The sequence below is a fragment of the Umbelopsis ramanniana genome (genome assembly GCF_025399195.1).
Source record: "Umbelopsis ramanniana AG unplaced genomic scaffold K450scaffold_12, whole genome shotgun sequence".
NCBI lineage: Eukaryota > Fungi > Mucoromycota > Umbelopsidomycetes > Umbelopsidales > Umbelopsidaceae > Umbelopsis > Umbelopsis ramanniana.
In genome coordinates, this window is record NW_026252098.1 from 170713 (window position 1) to 193239 (window position 22527).

General features: G+C 43.1%; 8 protein-coding genes across 8 annotated transcripts; 5 read left to right on the plus strand and 3 right to left on the minus strand.

Annotated features, from left to right (window-relative positions):
• Window position 1: 1 nt before the first annotated feature.
• K450DRAFT_229908 (uncharacterized protein) lies at window positions 2-2022 on the minus strand. Its single transcript, XM_051587164.1, has 4 exons — window positions 1842-2022; window positions 1457-1758; window positions 871-1158; window positions 2-802 (listed from the first exon to the last, which is right to left on the minus strand). Exons 1-4 carry the CDS (start codon window positions 1981-1983, stop codon window positions 392-394), a joined length of 1143 nt encoding a protein of 380 aa, XP_051446925.1. The 5' UTR covers window positions 1984-2022; the 3' UTR covers window positions 2-391.
• A 421-nt stretch (window positions 2023-2443) lies between these two features.
• Window positions 2444-5032, minus strand: K450DRAFT_229911 (uncharacterized protein). The gene is made up of 5 exons (XM_051587165.1): window positions 4818-5032; window positions 4037-4742; window positions 3887-3970; window positions 3430-3812; window positions 2444-3355 (listed from the first exon to the last, which is right to left on the minus strand). Exons 1-5 carry the CDS (start codon window positions 4914-4916, stop codon window positions 2453-2455), a joined length of 2175 nt encoding a protein of 724 aa, XP_051446926.1. The 5' UTR covers window positions 4917-5032; the 3' UTR covers window positions 2444-2452.
• Window positions 5033-5082: 50 nt separating this feature from the next.
• On the plus strand, window positions 5083-6444 carry K450DRAFT_269712 (uncharacterized protein; the record flags this gene model as incomplete). The annotated part of the gene is made up of 1 exon (XM_051592933.1): window positions 5083-6444. The coding sequence occupies one exon, from the start codon at window positions 5083-5085 to the stop codon at window positions 6442-6444; it is 1362 nt and encodes a 453-aa protein (XP_051446927.1).
• Window positions 6445-6599: 155 nt separating this feature from the next.
• On the plus strand, window positions 6600-8456 carry K450DRAFT_206868 (uncharacterized protein). The gene is made up of 7 exons (XM_051584752.1): window positions 6600-6706; window positions 6771-6933; window positions 7002-7064; window positions 7122-7205; window positions 7285-7762; window positions 7821-8001; window positions 8062-8456. Exons 1-7 carry the CDS (start codon window positions 6647-6649, stop codon window positions 8365-8367), a joined length of 1335 nt encoding a protein of 444 aa, XP_051446928.1. The 5' UTR covers window positions 6600-6646; the 3' UTR covers window positions 8368-8456.
• Window position 8457: 1 nt separating this feature from the next.
• K450DRAFT_229931 (uncharacterized protein) lies at window positions 8458-15991 on the plus strand. Its single transcript, XM_051587166.1, has 18 exons — window positions 8458-8892; window positions 8950-9327; window positions 9389-9671; window positions 9738-9877; window positions 9945-10113; window positions 10177-10535; window positions 10597-12642; window positions 12704-12873; window positions 12934-13013; window positions 13084-13140; window positions 13205-13293; window positions 13358-13454; window positions 13532-13801; window positions 13865-14448; window positions 14513-14800; window positions 14867-15234; window positions 15299-15382; window positions 15462-15991. Exons 1-18 carry the CDS (start codon window positions 8506-8508, stop codon window positions 15856-15858), a joined length of 6246 nt encoding a protein of 2081 aa, XP_051446929.1. The 5' UTR covers window positions 8458-8505; the 3' UTR covers window positions 15859-15991.
• On the minus strand, window positions 15992-17827 carry K450DRAFT_229936 (uncharacterized protein). The gene is made up of 4 exons (XM_051587167.1): window positions 17466-17827; window positions 16885-17386; window positions 16547-16803; window positions 15992-16408 (listed from the first exon to the last, which is right to left on the minus strand). The coding sequence occupies exons 1-4, from the start codon at window positions 17785-17787 to the stop codon at window positions 16125-16127; spliced, it is 1365 nt and encodes a 454-aa protein (XP_051446930.1). The 5' UTR covers window positions 17788-17827; the 3' UTR covers window positions 15992-16124.
• Window positions 17828-17897: 70 nt separating this feature from the next.
• K450DRAFT_229940 (uncharacterized protein) lies at window positions 17898-19716 on the plus strand. Its single transcript, XM_051587168.1, has 5 exons — window positions 17898-18106; window positions 18188-18253; window positions 18329-19002; window positions 19075-19306; window positions 19384-19716. The coding sequence occupies exons 1-5, from the start codon at window positions 18023-18025 to the stop codon at window positions 19642-19644; spliced, it is 1317 nt and encodes a 438-aa protein (XP_051446931.1). The 5' UTR covers window positions 17898-18022; the 3' UTR covers window positions 19645-19716.
• A 108-nt stretch (window positions 19717-19824) lies between these two features.
• Window positions 19825-22483, plus strand: K450DRAFT_229941 (uncharacterized protein). Its single transcript, XM_051587169.1, has one exon. The coding sequence runs from the start codon at window positions 19842-19844 to the stop codon at window positions 22428-22430; it is 2589 nt and encodes an 862-aa protein (XP_051446932.1). The 5' UTR covers window positions 19825-19841; the 3' UTR covers window positions 22431-22483.
• Window positions 22484-22527: the final 44 nt, after the last annotated feature.

Here is a 22527-nt window from a genome sequence, read left to right on the forward strand (position 1 = left end):
ATCCTGCTTGATTGGGTATTAGTTACAAACCACCAACGCTAAGTGAAGACAATGATTATGTTATTATTATAAAGAAAAAGATAATGTCAACGCAAGATGTGGGTGAGCAACGCAATAAACAGAAAGAACACATAATTAAGTAACAAGCGTACTACATGGAATTATGGTTCCATTACAACTAAGCTGAATTATCTACCTGGATTTCTACGTAAAAAAGAACACATTGAAAATTACACGCTAGTCCTTGCGGGTGCAAGTATAAATCGGTGTGGGAAGGTAAAAAAAAAAAACCAGGAACACATCACTCACATCCCAGATAAAAAATGGAGGAATATTAACAAGCTGCCATCAGATTTACTTGCATGACTTGCCCGTTCGCTCGTCTGGATTATTACTTTCTTTTGGTGGGAGCACCATTATGAGATTGAACAGCACTTGTCGTTCCAGCTGTGGTCTGTCTATCATTCTCTTCCGGGACATCTTCATCATCACTGCGTTCATCACTTGCTGCGTTGCCAAACAACACTTTAAACAGCACCTTGAACATCATTGCCGTCCAGAACAACATGAGTCCATACAAGACCAGTTCCAGGAAAAGGATAATGTACTTTGCAAAGTAGGGAAACCAGCTGCCGTTCAATGGGTCCAACTTGAAATTGACATACAAATCTGGCTCGGTGTAAGTAGACCAGATGATGCATCCGTACAAGAACACTCTAGTGTAGACCCATGTACACAACATGATGAAGAATAATGAGTCGCACAAAAACCGATAGTTAAGGTAATTGAACGATTTTGCCAGCTAGTAGGGGTATTGCTTTAGTACTCTGAATAACGGTTTGAAATACGAAGAAGCTTGAAGATACTTACTGCTAACAAAACATCTGGAAGATCCATGCAGACAAAGATAGCATTTCCGATACGAGTGTAGTTCATGGAATAACTCAAACTAATGAGCAGCAATGTGGTGATATGGTGAAGTACAAGTTCACGATAATCGGAGCGTGGTGCCTCAATTTGCAGAACAAAGATTTGTTGTAGCCAATAAGAAAACTGGACAACATAATAGTACTTGAATAGCTTTGTCTGATAGATATGTGGGTAGCCTCTCCAGAACTCAGATGTGTTGAACCAGTATGTTGAATTATATGCGAGGTGCTAAGCAGGCCATGAAGGAAAAAAAAAATTGTTCTAAATTAGTATCAGTGTGAAAAACTAACCATGCTAATAAATAAATATAAGCGGTGTGGCGGGCTATTGACTTATTTTGTATCAATGTCGTCAGAAATCAGTGTACAACGCTGGAATAAGACGTTGGAAAGCGGTGAAACTTGGATCGAAATGGTTGCAGAGGCGTATGCACAGTTTTGTTCGTGCCAAAACGTTGATGTGTCCAGTGGGCAAACACCACGAAAACATGATCATATTTCCTAGTTATATGTAAATTATCACTTACCACACCAACTAAAAAGCTAACCGAATAGTAAATGACGGTCCACATCTGCTCCGCAAAGCGAGTTCTCTTCTTCTTCGCGACTCCGCCGGCGACGGCAATGGGAATCAACACATATTCCATGGTAGCAGCTCGCAGCATGGTGAACACGTTAATATAGAAGAACAAAAACATCAAATCCCATCCTCCTTTCCCATAAAGGCCAGTTGTCGCATCCTGGTGCGCGATAAATAAAAATTTGTCGAAATAGGGGATGCCCACCAGGTAACATACGCAAATAGTAGCGATGACTTTTAACGGAGCATCTGGCGGGAAGATGAAGAATCAGTTAAATTGTGACGACTGGCAGGTTTCACACTCACTCTGAACACTTTGTTAATAGCCATACCTATTTGGTGTTCAGCAAGGTAATCTGTATAATCTTTAAGTGTATATTTCTTGTTGGAAGACCGCCGTACAGATCGCTTTCTGTTGAAAGACGATGAAGCATTAGACACCATAGTCGACAAATTTGATGGTGAATTCAGCATCCGATAAGTTGAAAATGTAAACGTCTGTAGACTTTTGATGAATAAAAAAAAAAAAAGAGAAGACAGAAACAAACAGTCATACAGAAATCCGCTTTTAACCTTCTACTCATTTCGGAGCTACTGACAGAAGTCTGACCTTGAGAGTTTCTGAAAATTAATAACAACAGGACGTTGTTCATTCTTAACAGTGCTTCGTTCATCAAACCATCCAAAACTACATCGACCTTAATTGCCTCATCCCTTTCTACTGCTTTGCTATCATCACAAATGAGTTATTTTGTCATCTGTTTCTCGGTGGGTTTCATAACACTGGAACTCATTCGAGAGCTTTGATATTCCGAACCCCGCGAACATGTGCCAATCATTGATGTTGTGGAGGAAAAAAAAAGAGGCGCTTCGGGTTTACAGGCACCATTTTGTTTATATAAAAATACAACAATATTGCTTCTAGATGAATTCAAGTTCTATATTATGCTGCTTTCTCGTACTCGTCAAGCAATGGTAGCATGACAACTTCGTTGTGCGAGTCATCTCTACCCCTTGGTATCTTTGCAAACGAGTGTTGAGCAGCCGTCGACGTGGATCGGGTATGTGTACGATTGCTATAATCGTGCGAGTTCCACTTGCTTCCATTTGTTCCACCAGCACTCGTCAAGGGAATGCCAGAGAAGGTATTGGCATTACTGGCACTTGAAGACGACCGACCAGCAATCAAATTCCATAGAATCGGAGTTGTCATCAGTGTCATAGCAGTAACCGCCAACAGTAAGTAATAAACCTCTCGACTAATGACACCGATTTGCTTCGCTCGACTGGCTAGTACAAAGCTGAATTCTGATATTTGTGCCAACCCAATGGCCATGATTGAGGACTTTTGAAGGTCGATTTTGAAAAGGACAAGCACCACGGAGATAATGACGTACTTGAAACCAATCACAGCTGCTGTCATGGTAATAAGGAGCATAGCTTCCGAAACAAGGAATGACGGATAAACATGAAGGCCGATAGATGCAAAGAAAAGACAGGCGAAAACATCCCGCACGGGTTCGATGATGCTGATACTTGACTCGAACCATTGCTTACGAGACCGTACGATCACGCCTGCTGTGAAGCATCCGAGTTCCATTCCGAGCTCGAGTCTAGCAGACAGGACCATCATAACAAAGCAGATGGCAATAGTGCCCAAGAGTAAGAGCTCATGACTGTGTTGCGTAATTTTTTTTCCCAACGTACGGTGCAAGAGTCGCACAGCAATGGGCAGAAGTCGTGCAATAGCAATGCTGATGACTGCATAGATGGCTAAATAGATAGACATCTTTGCGATAGCGAAGAATATTTCTATGCCCGATTTACTGAGAGCAGGTATCATGGCCTGCCATCAACGGAGAATTATCAGAAAATGTGTGTGATTAAGCATTATGCAATAAAAATAACAAATAAACTTACAAGCATAACACCTAAAAGAACGTCTTGCATCACAAGTAAGCCATACATTTGTTCAAGTTCAGTTGATTTAACGCACTTCACAACAACTGCTGTAGAGCTCAAGCTGACGCAAGCTCCTACGAATACGGCTTCACTCATGTTAGCACCAATGACGGCACCAACCAGAGAGAAAATAACGACGGTTGCGAAAAGGATCAGCAAGGCTCCTCCGAGTGCGAGACGCCACATTGCGCGCATTTTTTCCAGAGAAAATTCCAAGCCGAGTACGAAAACAATGAATATTACGCCTAACTGTGCCAACGTTTCAGTCTGAATAAGTTCCTTGATAAGGTCGTAGCCAGAAGGTCCGGCTAAATTGCCAGCTAAAATGTAGCCAAAGAAAGCTGTATGTTTGAAGCAATATTAGATTATCGTCGTTGGAGGTACTATCAAACATCGCACAAATGCGTTCACATACCTGGAAGACCAATGGCGCTGAAAATCCAACCGAATATAAAGGAGCCGACCAAGATCAAGACCAAATCATGAATGAAATGCATATCTAGTAACAGGAAATTTAGTAGATGTTACAAAAGCTGGGCAATCATTAGTTTCCTGTGGCATTTACCTTCATAGAATATAGTCGTGTCAGATGGTCGAGCCATGACATACTGGTTATTTTCTTGATCAATTAGGGTTACTTGTCTTCCTTCCTCCCCTTTACGATGCTTGCCAGATCCCGATCCATCTTTGGTATTTCCATCATTGTCTTCCACTTTGATGACTGCCTCAAGCGAGGATCCATCCTCTTTGTTGAGGTTGTCGGAAAACATGTTGTGATGCATTTCTTCCTCTAGATGATCAGCGTTCTCTCGAACATCCTGAAGCATACCATTGACAAGGTCCCTAACGGCTTCGTTGCCAATGTCGTTGCCCTTTTCAGAATCATCATGTGAATGATGCTCTGAGTACTCCATAGCTGGATGTGACGCATAGGCATGATGTGGCTGTTCCTTGGCGGGTTGATGGAGTTGGTGGTGCGAATTCTGCAATGCTAACAGGAAATCAGAAAGCTGTTTCAAGGCAGCTTTCTTGTAATCCATCATCGTTCCATCTATCGTATCACTGTATACATCGAACATGCCAAAAACTAACGATTCCAAAGCTTGCATGCCCATAACTTTGATATGTATTGCTTCCAAGAGTCGAGCATTTTCAGCACTTGGTGTTTCGGCAGCTTCCATTTTGGCTATTTTTTCGGCCAAATCTTCCTTTAAAAGTTGACCTCGTCTAAGTATGTCATAAATGCTTTGGGCTTGCTTGATTTGTGCTGTCTGATGTTGATGAAACAATTCTTGGCGTTAACGAATGTACAAAAGATAGCAGATTATACTCTGAAGAAGAATTACCTGTGATTTCCAGTCCTTGTCATTAGGACCAGACTGTACGGCTAGGAAACAGAAAGTGTACACTATCCATATTATTCCACAAATGTGTAAGGTACGCATCTGTCAGGTTCCTATCGATAACCTCTTGACGAAAGTGCTAATGCCCAAAAATGATCGACGCACCAAATGTGGACTGTGACCGTTTTCGTTGTCGGGAAACCCAACTTTTTTATTTTTCCAGGATTTTGGTCACGGTAAACTCTCTCACCAAACCCAAGGATTTCCAATGGCTTGGGGCGGTAACGACAATGCTGTTCAGAAATGGATCAAACGACTAGAGGACAATGACCCAACATTCACCTCGCTTCATATCCTCAGTTTTCGCCAGGTGTCGTCGGCTGACTTGGCCCAGTTGTTTACTGCACTCGGACGGAATTCCACGTTAAAGCACTTGTATTGCTCAGGACAACCTTTGGATGCGACTGCAATGGAATCACTCTCGGAAGCATTGGCTTTGAATGATACTCTGGAATCTATCAATGTCGGTACAACAAAGTTTGGGGCCGATATTGCTCTGTTTAAAGCTTTTTGCGAAGGATTGGCCGTAAATGAAGGCGTACGGAAAATTGATCTGGACAACAAAGGTTTGACGTCGGCCAGTGTCCAAGAACTTGCTGAATGTTTGGAAAAGAACACCGCCATTCATAGTCTTGTCATTTCACGTAACCTTTTGGATAATGGCAGTATTGAAGTTTTGATGAACGCTTTATCTAAGAACCATAACAGTCAGCTGAAGCATTTGGACCTGTCCATGAACGAAATCACCAAATACGGAGGACAAGCCATAGCAGAATACTTAGCTGAATCCAAGAGTATAGAAGAATTAGACGTATCGGACAACCCTCTTGGTCCAGGTGGAAGTTCGTTAGTACGAGGATTACAACATAACACCAGCCTGCATTCGTTGAAATTGTCTGGCACACAACAAGAGCTCGAAAATTTCAACCTTGATAGTACAAACGACACTTCAACTCAAACCTCTGATGGAGATCTGATTATGGAAGCGTTCAGTAGTGTTCTTCCTACGAACACTAGCTTGAAACTCATTTGGCTGGACGGTGTCGGTGTGTCCAACAAGGGAATGGCCAATTTTGCTCAAGCTATCGGAAAGAGCAATGTTATGGAGCTTAGGATGAGGAGAAATAACATTGAGGACGAAGGCGTTACTGAGTTCGCTCGGGCTATACAGCAAGGTACCTCTCGACTGAGTAAGCTGGAATTAGGAGAAAATGCCATCTCAGTATTAGGATTCCAAGAACTCCTCGCCTGTCCCACCATTCAGTTTCTCGGTCTCTTCAACAACAAGATCAATACCTTTGACAGTGCTGCATTCGTTAACTGCCCTAGTATTTCAACGGTTGATATTGGCTGCAATGGTATATCATCCTCTGATTTCGGCATAATTTGTGAAGCACTGAAAGGTGGTTTCGCTGCATCGTTGAAAATGCTGGAAATAGGAGGGAATGTCAACAATGAAGACGACGACCTTGAAATATGGGAGAAAATGGCCGCCTCTGTAAACGAAGTACGACCAGATCTTGATATTGCATGGAAGAGACTACATGCCGTTGACGATCGCAAAGAATAGATGTTTATAGATTTGTAATATAATACCTCCACCAAATGTTTTGTATGCTTTCAAGAATAAATGGTTACATTTGGACTCTAACGCCGTAGGTCCGCCGGTGTTACACAGCCGTGATAGCAAACAAATCAGCAGTCTTTAGTTTCGTGGTCGTCAGGGACCGCTTTTCTTCTCTTTCTATAACTTTATATCGATCATTTCTTTGATGCGGTTCAGTTTTCGAAACTCTTACGACCGGTTCGTTGCCAATCTAAATGTTCACGAGGTATTCTTCATGCTAATGTAAGTTACTGGTTGCTACAACTGCTGTATTAATCACTCCACCGCAGTTATCAGGTAGCCTTGGCGACTTAGGCACTCTTCTACCGCTAATGATATCACTCGCTGTCAGTGGCCAGATAAATCTGACCAGCACATTGTGGTTTGGGGGCATATGGAATATAGTTAGCGGCCTAATTTACCAAGTTCCCATATGTGTTCAACCAATGAAAGGTTTAAGATAAAGACGTTAGTGTTAACATGGTGACAAAGGATTACTAAAGCGCGCTCAATTTTTAAAGCACTTGGAGCCGTCGCGCTATCCAGTAATATGTCAATTCAGCAAACTATGGCTGCAGGATTGGGTAGGTGCTTATTGTGATTCGTGGGAAACGGACTAGACATTAATGCAGTTCGTGAAGGCGTAGGAGGTATTATTTTCTTCCTTGGGGCAACCAAGACGATACATATGATAGGTATCATAACGCCGAAATCGGTTATAAAAGGTATCCACAAAAAGACCCCCCCCCTCAGCAAGCCGAAGCTGTAGTGGAATTGAGTAGTAACTGTTCTCGTTGCCTGTAGGTATTCAGCTTGGCACAGGTGTTACGCTGATGATCAAGGCACATGATCTAGTAAAAACGTTACAATGGACCATCACTGGAGCAAACTGGGCCGACAACTTCACCTGGGTCCTTCTTGCCTACATCTTTGTGATTGGTTGCTACAACCGCCGGGTACCATCCGCACTGATCTTATTTCTCATAGGTTTAACCTTTGCATTGGTTCGTATGTTCACCAACCCCAATGGACCAATCAATACACCTCGCCCTGGCGGACATTATCCCGATACTATCATTGTTCCCAGTCCTGATGATTTCAAAACAGGATTCCTGAATGCTGGTCTTGGCCAAATCCCGCTTACCGCTTTGAACTCAGTCATTGCTCTCTCTGTTTTGATCGATGACCTGTTTCCTGAGAAACATGCTACTACGACCAGCATTGCTATGAGTGTCGGTCTCATGAACCTCATAGGATGCTGGTTCGGTAGTATGCCCTTTTGGTAATTATCGACCATTTCATAGTTCACTTACGAGCGCTAAGCTAATTATATTATTCAGTCATGGTTCTGGCGGCCTGGCAGGACAATACCGATTTGGTGCAAGATCCGAGGTGTCTATCATCATTTTAGGACTGTGCAAACTGCTACTTGGCATTGTATTCGGCGGATCTCTGGTTGGTCTCTTGAAATTATTCCCAAACTCACTTCTATCGGTCATGTTGTTTGTTTCTGGCCTTGAGGTATCGTATATCATTCACATTGAACCCATTGCTTTGACTTCGCCTAACGTGTATTGGAAGCTTGCTACGGCCGCACGGTCTGTCAACGACAAAGTCGAGGATGATCGTATAAAATACGAGAATTTTCTGGTTATGCTTATCACAATGGGGTCTTTAGTTGCCTTTTCCAATGATGGTATTGGGTTTCTTACGGGTATGGTAGGATCTGTCCTGTTGGCAATCCAACGACTCGGACCAAAAGATTGGTATGAACAATTTAAAGAAGGCGTCAGGTCTCTCAGATTGCAAAAACAGAATACAGACGACCATATCTTGGTTACTAGTAGTAATGACCTGAGTGAAGAGACGAGCTCTAATTATTCATGAGTAGATATTCCTAGAGGCGCAAAGTAGACAAGCTGACTCTCAATTTTTCTCATAAATACGATTTAACTTTCATACGCGTCTCTTTAACCAGATTTTTTTTAAAGACGCGACGAACAACGATCGACGTTTCGGCTAAGCATGGCTTCTTCAGCATTGCTTGCAGCGTTAGCAAATTTCGAACGCTGTGACAATGAACTAGCAGAATCTGTTTGGAAAACGCTATTGGGTCCCCTCGAAGGCGATAAAAAGCTCTCAAAGAATGAGCTAGAAATTCATAGAAAACGACTAACTCCACTCGCCATGACCATGATCAACCAAAACTTGGTGTCGTTTGGAAAACTGCACGATCGTGCAGAAAGTCGAAACAAACTAGCCGAAGATAGTGAAATGATATCATGCTTGATTGATACGTCCTTTTACGCACTCAAAGCTCTGCATCTTCTGAACGACACAAAGACAGTCAAGCACTTGGATGTCGAAAAGGCAAGATCCAACCTAATCACCAAACTTATCAACATTAGCCAGGTGAGGTTACTGCATTGGCTTCAGTTTCATGTCGACTTTCATTAATCAATCCTTTAGTATGAGCGAGCTTTTCAAGAATTAGCATCGTTTCGAGCTCATTTGGCCACCCTTATTGGAGTCAGTTTAGAGACACGGCAACAAGAAGCTAAATCTGTAGACATTAAAGATAAAAGCATCTTAACTGAATCCATTAATTCCCCGAGCACACCTTCATCACCTCGATTCATGAAGCCAACTGCACGCCAACTCACAGCCGAATTATACAAGACTGTAGCAGTAAATAAGACCAAGGATTCGCTTTCGCAACATGCGGATCTCCTATACCTTCCTATGCAAGCAAACATGAACAATTTGTCCATGGTGCGTCTTATTCTAGCAAATCAGTTGAACGCCATTCGATGCATTGTAGAGATGAATGGTGGAGCCAATATACCTGTAAGTAATGATGTGGTGTATAACATCAAAGCGTTCATACTAACCTCCTCGGCCATCACAGGAACTCTCTGACTTGCTGGAAAGGAAAGGAAGTTTTTTCGACTGGTGTCACCATCTCGCGACGATAGATGAAGAAAAAGCTCAAGAACAGTTTGAATACTTGTACCGACTTCTCTCAAAAGCAGCGAAAAGCAATCATTCAATCACGATTCCTCCCTTACAAGTACTAAAGCTACGTGTACAAAGTCTATGTGCTGCCTACTTTTCAAAAAGAGCAAAATTTGGTTATATATGTGACCAGTTGGTGCGAATTGGCGTTACTTTTGAAAAAGCCAGCAACCAAGGTATGTTGAACGAATTTTATACTAGATATTTGCAATATAGCTAGCTCTTTTCTGACATCTTTGCAGTTCCTACACCCGTGAAATTTCAAACTCTTCAGCAACACTGCGAGTACATCTTGAAATTCGTTGAACCAGCTGTCAATGATCTTGCAGGAATGGACAACTATTTTATTTTATGTGAATATTACGCCTATGTGTCGCGAAAGGTAAGGACGCATGTTTGAGTATTGACGAGTTGTAAAGCTTGCCTAAAACTGCTTTGAACATTTGCAGAGCGGAAGCTATCAAGGTTCATTCTATGCTTTCAAGCACATGATGAGACCATTAAGAATCGTCCTACAGGATCCACAAAATTGCCAGAGCTATCATCTCATGTATGCTGCGTCTGCCAAAATGTCATTAGCATCAATTCAACTCGATAAAATGATATCTTCCAATGCCTGTAGGTTACTTATTACCTAGCTAGAAAATAGCACTACTTTTCACATCTAACACTGATTACTAGATGCTGATATCAATACGACTTTGACCGAAATCTCATCCTGCATCGAGTTTAGTGTTACGTCGCTGAGGAACAACGTGGAAATGTCAAAGTATACTGAGCAAGCAATGCGAAATCTTTGTAAAAGCGTAGACAACTTTCGTAATAGCTGCAATGCCATGCATGGGTTCTTGAGCAAAAAGATGGAAGAATCAATAACACGACGAGAAATTGAGCACGATCCGTATCAAACACCTCCACAACGAAAACACATGCACCCAGATGAGTTCGGTGAATGGAAGAACAATACTGCCAATATTTTTGATTGCCTGATCAAATGTACAGAATTGGTTCCCATCTGTATACGCATGCTGTCATCTAAGGTTAGTTTTCATGACGAGGCTGCAGACTATATTTCAAGGTACTAAGTCGTTCCTACGATAGAATACCGATTTATCATTGCCTGGAGCAAATACCGATACCATATCGTTAGCACATATCGACGTTGTGTTATTGTTAGCCAGAATGGTATTTCGCTTTGATGACCCGGAAACTCATGAGCGAGCATTTCAATTCTTGCGCAAGGCGGAAATATTCTGTAGTTCTAATGGATTCACTGAAGGCATTAGATGGGTTTCAAGCACTTACTACTCCTTTGGCGCCAACTTAGCTACAGAAGGTGAATACGGCAAGGCCATCGTTCCGTTGGAAAAATCTTGTGCTATTCTCGAACAGGATCAAATTCGAGCAAAAACGCATTCGGAACAATGGAGCATGCAACTTTGCAAGCGATACGAACTACTTGGTGCTTCTCACCTCAAAATATTCAACCAGCGGAAAGCAATAGCTGCCTTACAGAATGCCCTTCGCCATCTTCCTAAAGCTACCATCAACGAATTTGTTCGCCACTGTGCTTCAGTATCTCTTACCCTCATCGTTGAAAAACATCCTGTTATCCCAAAACTAATTGAAAGGTACCTTCGGGCAGCAGTGATAGACGCTCCCGACGATGAAGTTGCGCTTGCTACCGAGATCATGGACCTTCAGCACCTTAGCCGTGGTCAACAAGCCATCCTCAAAGAATGCGAACTTCAAGTTATGAATATCATGTCCCTTCGCACCAACGTTGCTATGTTTCAATTGAAGTTAATTGATCAACTACTGGATGCCTACGAACCGACCTTGTACCCCATTAGAAGGTCAAGGATTCTGATCGAAAAGTGCCGACTACTGGCCACAAAAGGCAACACTCAGCTTGACTCCAAAGCGAACGGCATGTCAGCTATACAAGAAGCATTGGACTTGTTAAAAGGGGACCTTTTTGTGAAAGATTCAGAGCTACTGGACTATCGACGGTTCTATCTGTCAATGTGTTACTCTTGGAAAGGTGTCTGCAATCAACATGACGTGCCAGTTGCAACTGACTCATTCGAATTGGCTTTGAGGTGCTGGGGAACGATATTCAAGCCGATACCTTTGCTTGGAGAAGATATTCCATTGGATGATGAAGGGAAGGTGGCTATCTACAGACAAGTTGACGGAGTTGATCGACTATATGGTCATCTTCGCATGCTCTCAGATCTATTTTCTGTAAATCGTCGACAAATTCAAAGGCTAGCTGTATTACGACTGTTGCTTCAACTGAATAACGGACTTCGAGGCTCGGAATCGGAACACATCAGTGATGGCGTCATGCTCTGTACAGAAGTAAGCATCGCATACATGGAGTTGGGCTACACTGGTAAAGCGGCCATAGAGTTTGAGAGAGCAGCGCGTATACTGAAGACCGGTAGATGCGACATTGAAGCAAGGCTCAATTACATGTTAGTGTATGCACAGTATCTTGCCATTACTGGCGACATTGAGCGAAGTACTGAGATATACCAGCAAGCCAAAGAGCAAGGAGATAAAGCCTCATTTCTGCGCAATACGAGCAAGTTCAAGTCTGCTCAGCACAAGCTATCAAGATCAATACTACTGGCCAATGCCTCATTTACCCGATCTTATATTTCGATGGAGTTAGCTTCTGTTGACGATGCAGTGAAGGATGCCACAAATTCATTGAGGAAACTTAGTCAAATATCTTCATCTCTGTTTCGAAAATCTGCAAGTCGATCGTCTGAACAACCAGATCAAATGGGTAATCCATTTAACTCCAGTACCAAACAATATGAGGCCAATGTGACAGAGGAGCAGCAACATAATGGCATTGTCCAGACAGTCACCGATATTGCACTACAAGATGCTCACTGGGGTATGGCACAAAAAATGAGCAACTGCTTTACGAGACTTGGAGTATTGCACAGTGCAAGAGGCTCATGGCGTGAAGCAGAGTATTTTCTGAAGCAGGGTCTGAAGCTATCCGAACAACTTGGCTCCAACGTGGCATCTTCAACATACCTAGTTTATCTTGCAGATCTTTATTGGAAGATCGACAAGTACGAAGACAGTCAAAACAATCTCGAGAAGGCTTTGGAACTTCAATCTATGGTATGTAGCCTGCTGCTAGAAAGAAAAGCATTATTCTGTATCTAATTTTTGTTCTATACAGGGTCTGCCATTTCCAAAAGATCAGGCAGATCTGAAGATCATTGTAGGGGATGTGGATGGAAGTCAAGGTTATAATGATGCAGCCATGGAATCGTACCAAGATGCTGACAATATCCTTGCAAACCTTATGGAGCGCGCATTTATATCAGGTCTCGAGCAGTCTTTGGCCAGGTATAGAATTTTCTCCATCATACATGCACTTACTCGCACATCGTCTAATATGATATTTAGAATCAACGAAGGCACTCCCCGAACAATCAGATTTTTAAAAGAGTTGAAGGAACCACGCATCAGTCACTTTAGTACCGAATGTGAGTACCACTGGCATACATACATTGCTTTCCTTTAAGCTTTATTAATGTGGGATTAATCTTCTTGCAGCCGAATACGATTGTATCCTTTTACATAGCAATCATGCGAATGTAATTATCCGGGAAGGTAAGTATTTGATACCAACAGCTTTCACTGGATTACTCATATCTAATTTTTCAACACAAATTAGCTTTATTGATTGCCACGTCAGGAGATATCAAATCAGCGTATGCTAAGCTAGAAAGTTTAGAATCTACCATGCCATTGTTTTCTAACGAGGTGAGTATACAATCTTTTCTATTAAGAAAACCGTATTACTTTAATGACTTAACGTCTCAAACAGGCAAGCAAGTTAAACACGGCAGTCAGTAAGCTGAAACTGCATCAGACCTTGGCTGAAATACGAGATCATAAGATTGGACAGCACTTGAGTAAAAATGGTAGGTTGCGTTGAAGAAATTTATATCAACTGTCTTAAATTACCGGCATACTCATATTCAACACAATGCTCTATCAGCAATGTCGTTGCCATTGCTGAAGTCTAGTTCTTCTAGAATGCCTATCCGAAGGCCAACAAGTGCTCTTAACCTCAAGCTCTCACGAGAAAATGTAAAACAGGCGATTGAACGGTTGATGGAGGCATTGTCTTCGGGTGTCGACAAGTTGGAATTACAGTTGGTCAACAATATCTGTCTTAATATGGCCGCATCACTCTTCTTAAAGAGCCTTCTGTCAACAAACGGCATGCTAACCAACGAAACAGCCACGTTGAGTGTCTATTATCTTGGTAAGATTGTTAGGCCATGATTACGAGCATAACAACCCTTTTTTTGCTAAAGTTTGTACGTAGAATTATCGAAAGGTGTTTCGTTTAGACGAGAAATGCAAACATGCCTCAGTCAAAAGTTACGAAAATCCATAGCATTTGATAATGAAGAGAAGTGGCCACCGGCAATATATACCGACGGCAATATTGATGGTGAAGACGAAGAGATGGTGGATCATTGGCATCATGCCCATCTAGAGCAGCTCCGTGACCTGTACAAAGAAGAGCATGAACTTGACGAAAACGGCTTCCAAACCAAATTCATTAATATCTTACCTCCAAATTGGACTGTTTGCTCTCTTACCTTAGATCCTGCGCAAGGGGATTTATATATTTCACGAATGCAAGCCAATACAACGCCATTGCTCCTCAAATTACCATTACAACGATTCGCTCAACGAAATGGCGAAGGTGAAGATATGAGCTACCAGGCGGTTACAGAAGAGTTCAACAAAATCATTTCTGAAAGTAATGCAACCATGCATAGTGGAAAGACGTTTGAAAACAAGACAGATGTTGAAAAGTGGTGGAAAACTAGACATGAGCTTGATGAGAGGTTGAAGCATCTCATGGAAAAGGTCGATGATAACTGGCTGGGTGGATTCAAGGTAAGAAATATTGGAGCACTGCGATACATAACTTGAGACGGTTGATAACATTGGACCGCTATAGGGCATTTTGGCAGAGGAATGCAAAGTGGTCGAATCCATACTTAAAAAGTTTCAAAGCTTCTTGAGTGAGCTTATCTGTAAAGCTGCAAATGGCCGCTCAGCTAGGCCGGCTATTTCCATGGTACACAAACCCAAACTGCTTGAAATCAGTTTGGATATCTGCAAAATGATTTTACGGATCGGCCAGAAAGCTACACATAAAGACATAGAAGATATTGCTTATTACCTGTTGTCTTTGTATGAGATCAATGACACCGACGTAAACTATGACGAAGTTGATATTGGCCAGGTACGTCTTTATCCTTGACAAAGATGCATAGTCTCCAAGTTGAACGATGTTGACACTTTCTTTTAGCTCAAGGATGATATCAGTTCAGGAATTCGGCACTACCATGATGCGGTAAAAAAAGTGGATCAACAAGATTTCCCTGGCAATTCTCAAAATCACACTATCCTCATATTGGACAAATACACGCAGCTATTACCGATTGAGTGCCTTTCCGGGCTGAAGGGCCGCTCAGTCTCACGCTTGCCTTGCCTATCGTTTCTACGAGATAGGATATTGTATGCTCGCTCAATGCATCAGATAAACGACCCATTATCAACCGATACTGCATCTGAATGGAGTGACATCGTGTTAGATGGTAACAGTGCCTTCTATGTTCTTAATCCCTCTGGTGACCTCAAAAAGACCCAGGCAGAGTTCCAATCGGCATTACAAAAGTAGGCTCATGCATAGTATCAGATTGTCGTATGTTGTACGTGCTTACCAATACTATTTTGACAGCCGCACAGAATGGCAAGGAACCGTGGGACAGCCGCCTATGGAGCAACAAATCCAAAATGCACTGAAACAAAAAGATATATACATGTGAGTATTTGTCAGCGGTTGATTGTGATCCCACAAGTCTCTCAGTCATCTAATTTGCCAATTTTTCCTCATATCGTAGCTACTTTGGCCACAGTGGAGGCGAAGCCTTCATCCGCGGACATGTAGTTCGGCAAGTCAAGCATTGTGCTGTTTCTTTGCTGATGGGTTGCAGTAGCGGGTTGATGAAACCAGTCGGCCAGTATGATCCGTACGGGAATGTCATCAACTATCTTCTTGCAGGGTGTCCAGCTGTCGTCGCTAACTTGTGGGATGTTACTGACAAGAGCATAGATCGATTCACGAAATCCATGATGATTCGGTGGGGATTGTTGGCACCACCAGGAAATCAAGATGCTTCACAATTCAAGGGATCTTCGCTGACGGAAGCAGTTGCGCATGCTCGTTTCGACTGCCCTATGCAATATCTCATTGGCGCTGCTCCAGTCGTTTACGGCATCCCTGTATATCTCCAATAACATGTAATTTTTCTCACTCAAAACAATGAACATTTGTAATATAGTCTTTGTACTTTTTTTATGCATTTAATACGAATCGATTGGTCTATTAATGATGATCGGGATACTGTTGACGTACACAAGCAGTAACAAGGAGTGTGTTTTTCAAGGGGATGTGGTATTAGCAGTCCAATCCAGAAAATGAGAATATGATGGTGAGTTACTACAGCATTAGGATGAATAGAATGCATTCCGGTATTTTGAGTGGTAGCATGAAGTGAAACCATCTAAACCTCTTCGTTGGTGAAAAACTTGGCGACACTTTGAATGTCGGCATCGCCTGGCAAGCTTTGTCCAGCATCCTGTAGATCCTTTTGCTTTCTACGTTCTTCCATAATTCGAAGAGTGAAGCTGCTAGCCTTAGCACAAACACCAGGTTTTCCGGCCAGGAACCATTGAGCTCTCATGGCCACTAATTTATCGACAATTCCCAAAACGCTAGCATCGGCGGGCTGAGAATTGGCTGGAACAGGAACAATGTTCCAGTTCTTTTCTGGGAGTTCGGCATAAGGTATTGGTTGGTTGGGTCGGTCAATTGTCGTGAGGGTTATGTTGAGATTGTCCAACAAATAGTTGATGGCTTCATGGTGAGCCGATTGAAGCTCTGAGAGCTTGAATGACATAGATTCTGGAGTACGTGTGGATGCATTTAACAGATGAGGGTAATCAGTCAGCAAAAACAGAGGTGGATATTGAGTCATGCCATTGTCTGCAACCAACTTCTGAATCTGCGACACTAAATCCTTTGCACAGTACACTAGGTTTTCGAGAGTCTCAAGTCGTTCCATACGCCAATGGATGGCCACAAAAGGTGTTAGACTATCGGCAATGCCTTTAGCAATGTTCACCCAGGTAGAGCTGTATTTGAGTGGTTCCTGAACCTCTAGGTCTTCAATGTATGGGAATCTATCCATGTTATAATTAGTCTTTCCACATTTACCCTTAAAAGAGAGCATGTGAAATTGGCCATTATGCCTAGCAGCTCACCTTCGATCATAGTACAAATTGATGACATCCAAGGAAGGAATATCCGTTACTTTACCATTAGCATAACCGTCGTTGAGGGAATGATCTGACATAGCTGTCTGAAGAATCTGTGAGTAATTTCCTTGGCGTCGGTCAGATCTCTCTGGATCTTCCAAGACGAAACGCTTGGTGGTTCTGCCTTCGAAATTCATGTAATGCTGCATACAATTTTGTACACCATCCAAGAAGTGGAAATTTTCATTGACTTCAACATAGAGTTCCTGTGCAGTAGGCTTGATGGCAATTTGAGCACGTTCTCTAGCCCATTCCTTAAAATCTTCCAAACTGATGTAGTTGAAAAACCTTTTGTTATTATCCAGCCATTCGTAAGAATAGTAGAAACTGAATGGCAGTCTCCGACATACGCCCAGATGCGAACTATGCACATTTGGAAGTACAATGGTACGGTCCAGACGGCCGGAAAGGAAGGCAAGTTGGCGAAAGTGCATTTGCGCCTTCGATTCTTGTAATAGCAAATCAGGAGAGCAGGCATTAGGCGGAGTTGAAAGATGGGCTAAAGTAATTGCAGTTTGTACACATACCTTGTTCAGTAATAGTTATGGGAAGGAGGAAACGGCAGTTATCACGCCCACAGTACTTCCGATCAATGAGTTTTCTCTGATTTTCAGCTGTCTCTTCTTCTCGACTGGTGTCAATTCTGATGTCTTCCAAGAGTTCGTGATCTTCTGGTTTAACATATTCTACAGTGATATCTTCTTCAACAACGATAGGCCGGGTGGGTGGCGTATAAGCAGTAGTTGATGGCTTGCCTAGATTTAAGGACACAAAAAAAAACAAAGCGATGCACAGTAGTGCAAAGGCAATGTACTGCCTAGATGGCCGTCTAGATAGACGAAATGCCATTGTGTACAAATTAGAGAAATTAGATGACCTTAGTGCGGGGCAGACTTCAATTTTTTTCTGATTGGCTGCCAATACAGCAATATCTCCCTCTGCGTTCTAAATTTGAATTTGCACAGTCAAATTAGACTTCTCAGCGGTGTATTAAAGATCATGACTAAAGGCTATTGTGGCCAAAGTTAATATAAAAAGCCGACCCCAGACACGCTCTGGTCTGCACATTTCCCCACACTTCAACATGGCCTGTAACACTCTTGTCGATATTACCAAGCTGTCTCCAAAATTCCAAGATCTCTATGCTAAGGCTAAGGATTTCGTCGAGGTTTGTGTTCCCACAGGTCCTTCACCCTTCCGCGGGAACCGTGATGTCAAACGACAATGCTAACGTTAAGCATCCCCATAGAATGAATGTATTCCTGCTGAACCTCTTTTCGCTGCACAAATGGGTCAAGGTGATCAACGCTGGAAGGTGAGTCAGAGTATACGATTAACTATCAGTACACGGCCGATTGATTTGCTAACGGACGATATTACTCTTCTCAAGGTGATTCCTCCTGTTATCGAGGATTTGAAGAAGAAGGCCCGCAGTCTTGGTCTTTGGAATTTGTTCTTGGGTCGCGATTATGCTGAGGGTGCTGGCTTGACCAATTTGGAATATTCATTGATCGCTGAACTTACCGGACGTTGCCCACATCTTGCTCCCGAATCAATGAACTGCTCGGCTCCTGATACTGGTAACATGGAAGTCTTTGCAAAGTACGGTAACGCAGCTCAAAAGAAGAAGTGGCTGGAACCCCTTCTTCAAGGAAAGATCCGATCCGCATTTGCCATGACTGAAAAGAGAGTTGCATCTTCTGATGCCACCAATATTGAAACCAGCATTGTCAGAAATGGCAATGAATATGTTATCAACGGTTTGAAGTGGTGGATCTCTGGTGCTGGTGACCCTCGTTGCGCAGTCTATCTTGTCATGGGCAAGACCGACCCCAACAACAAGAACCCTCACAGACAACAATCCATCATCATCGTACCAGCAGGTACTCCTGGTGTCACCGTTGTCAGACCTATGCATGTCTTTGGCTATGACGATGCGCCTGAAGGTCACTGCGAGATCGTCTTCAAGGACGTCCGCGTCCCTCTTGAGAACATGGTCTTGGGTGAAGGTCGTGGTTTCGAAATCATTCAGGGTCGTCTTGGTCCTGGTCGTATTCATCACTGGTAATGTGACTTTCAGTTTCTATATATCTCACTCATGTTGGCGCACACATTAATTTCATTTTATATTATCAGCATGCGTTCCATTGGTATGGCCGAGAGAGCATTGGAGTACATGATGGCTCGTGTTACTGACCCCAGCCGTCGTACTTTCGGTAAATATCTTTACGAGCATGGCACTATCGTTGCTGATATTGCCAAGAGCCGTATGGACATTGACCAAGCTAGATTCATGGTTCTCAATGCTGCCAAGAGAATCGATGAAGTTAAGGCTAAGGGCGCTATGAAGGAAATTGGAATGGCCAAGGTAATTTGTCTGAATAAGCTCGATCTTGGTAACAAGCTTGGTCGGAGTACTAATCAAACTATGTGTATTTTACTCAGGCCATCGTCCCAACTATGCTTCTCACGGTCCTTGATCGTGCCATGCAAGCTCACGGTGCTGCTGGTATCAGCCAAGATTTCCCTCTCGCTCGCTGGTACGCCAGTGGTCGTACTCTCCGTTATGCTGACGGCCCTGATGAAGTTCACATCGCCCAGATTGGCAAGGTCGAACTTCGCAGAGCCGAAGGTATCAAGCAGCAATTCGAGAAGCGCGATAACGCTTCTGCAAAATTGCTTGCTGATAACAAGCCCAAGCTCTAAAGCGCTTTGTACAGTGTTGTTAATAAAAATAAAAAAAGATGTATTCCAGAGGTGTAACCCATCCATACAAAATCGTCTTCAGGGTCCATGATCGTCGTGGCAAAATATTAGAGCGCCGTTTGAACAATTTACTTTTTAAAGGTGGGGTTTTGCCCCTTGGGAAAGGCAATCCCATTGCGCGATCTTTGTTCTCTCTAATGGAAATGTCTAATCACGAACTTGGTCAACTTCTTATATGTGGTTTTGATGGCCTGGAACCTACCCAAGGCATTTTAGACCTTATAAAAAACCATGGACTGGGCTCCGTTATCTTGTTTTCTCGTAACATCGATACACCCGAGCAAGTGCTTAAGATGACATCTAAGTTGCAGCAAGCCGCCAAGGATGCTGGTCATACTCGACCCTTGCTCATCGCAGCTGACCAAGAAAATGGTGTTGTTCGTCGTCTGGGATCGGCGGGTACTTATTTCCCGGGCAACATGGCCCTTGGTGCCATCCGCAGCACCGAGAATGCGAAACAAGTGGCCGTGGCTACATCTAAAGAATTACTTGCTTTGGGAATTAACTGGAACTTGGCTCCTTCGCTGGATGTAAACAACAACGCTCTCAATCCTGTTATTGGTGTTCGTTCTTACGGTGAGGATCCTGAATTAGTTGGCAGGCTCGGCGCTGCTCAAGTCAAGGGCTACCAAGAGTCGAAAGTTGCTACTAGTGTGAAGCATTTCCCCGGTCATGGAGATACAGCCACTGATTCTCACTTGGGAGTTCCTGTGATTGATAAATCCGTAGAAGATCTTGAAAAGGTTGAACTTATCCCCTTTCGCCGAGTAATTGCTTCCGCCGATCCAGCTTCTGTTATGGTGGCCCACATGTCACTTCCTCAGATTATTAAGAAGATCGATGGAAAGCATCAACTGGTTGCCAGCATTTGCAGAGAAGTACCCTATGATTTGCTACGCAAGCGCATAGGTTATGAAGGTCTTATTGTTACCGATTGTTTGGAGATGGATGCAGTCAAGGACACTTTTGGAACTCCTGAAGGAGCTGTTCTTGCTCTCAAAGGAGGAAACGACATGGCTATGATTTCACATACTTTGGACTTTCAACTTCAAGCATTTGACCTTGTGAACAAGGCCTATCAATGTGCAGAACTCAATGCTGAGGAAATCAAGGCATCTCTTGCAAGAGTGGCTTCCCTCAAGGACAAGTTTATCGACTGGGAAAGTGCATTTCCATCTGAGCAAGGCCTGAAGGTTGTAGGCGATCCGCAACACACTCAAATTCGAGACGAACTATACGATAAGGTTCCAACCATTGTCCGCGATCGCACCAACATATTGCCACTGGCGTTACCTAAATCGGAGAAGCTTCTTTTCTTGGCTGCCCATGTGCCACTGACGCTTGCCATTGATTCAGAGCCGAATCCATTTGCTTCTTTCTATCAAAGCATTGTCAAACGCCATGAGAATACTGTTGACATTACTTTCTATGAGGACCAACACACTGATTCTGAGATTGAAAAGGCCATCTCCGAAGCGGCTACTATTATTATTGGTACCGCCAATGCAAATTTGCATCCCTTCCAAGAGGTCATGGTCAAGCGTGCTATTGCTTCAGGAAGGCCGGTTATCGTCACTGCCGTCATTAATCCTTATGACCTAATGGTATTTCCAGAACTTGATACATACCTCGTCACATACGAATATACCCCTCCTGCACATGAAGCTGCAGTCAAGGTTATTTTTGGCGAAATTCAAGCGACATCTAAGCTACCGGTATCTCTGCCAGGTATCGGCCAGTATGACTCCCAACCTGAACATGAATGGTCTATTGCATCATATGACGAAAAACGTGACTTTGATGAAGTCAAGAAGCTTTGGGACATTTGTCTGCCGGACTGGCCCCTCTCTGCTGAAAAATTTGGCTTCGTATTGACCAACGGACCAAACCCTGCGCACTACGTCATTCGATTGAAGACTGATGGAGTCATTGGATTTGCATCTACTTTTGCTACTTCAGAAAAAAAGACAGTGACAGGTCACTTGAGTCTTATTTTGGTATCTCCCGAGCACCGGGGTCAAGGCGCTGGCATCCTTTTGCACGAAACTGGAATGCACAGGCTGAGAAGTTTACCAAACATACAAAGCGTCCAGCTCGGTGGCATTTACCCTCGCTTCTTTTGTGGTGTACCTGAAAATCTAGGTCCAAAGACTCTGGATTTTTTCAAAAACCGCGGCTGGGTTATGTCTAAGGAACCAGTTTGGGATCTCATCCAAGACTTGACTAACTACGAAACTGACCAAGTCATCAGCAATCGCATGAAGAAGGAAAATATACATTTCAGCCGCATAACGCCCTCTCGACTATGGGAGCTTTTGGCATTCCAAGAAAGGTACTTTGACTTCTGGCTGAGCACCTATCAACACCACGCCGAATTGGGTGACTTCCAAGACCTGATTGTTGCCAGGGAAGGAGATGAGGACGGTAAGATCGTGGGAAGTCTTGTCCTGTATACAGCTTGTGGTTCTCATCCAAGAAGAAGTGACGTGCCATGGTCCGACTCGGCCTTATATGGAGACGATTGTGGTGGTATGTCTTGTGTCGGCGTTGCAGATGAACAACGAGGCAGAGGCATCGGCCTTGGCATTGTTGCTTATGCAAACGAAGTGCTTAAGCGAAGGGGCGTCAAGAATTCTTATGTTGATTGGGTCGAAGCCGTAGGATTTTACAAACGTACTGGTTACTCTGTATGGCGTGGATATTACATGAGCTCGAGACAAGTATAGTCTCTGTTAAACCGCGAGCTTGGAAACCTGGATATCCTTAATTGGCCATGCGCAATTTTGCAATTTAGAAAAGAATAAAAAATTATATACAAAAAAA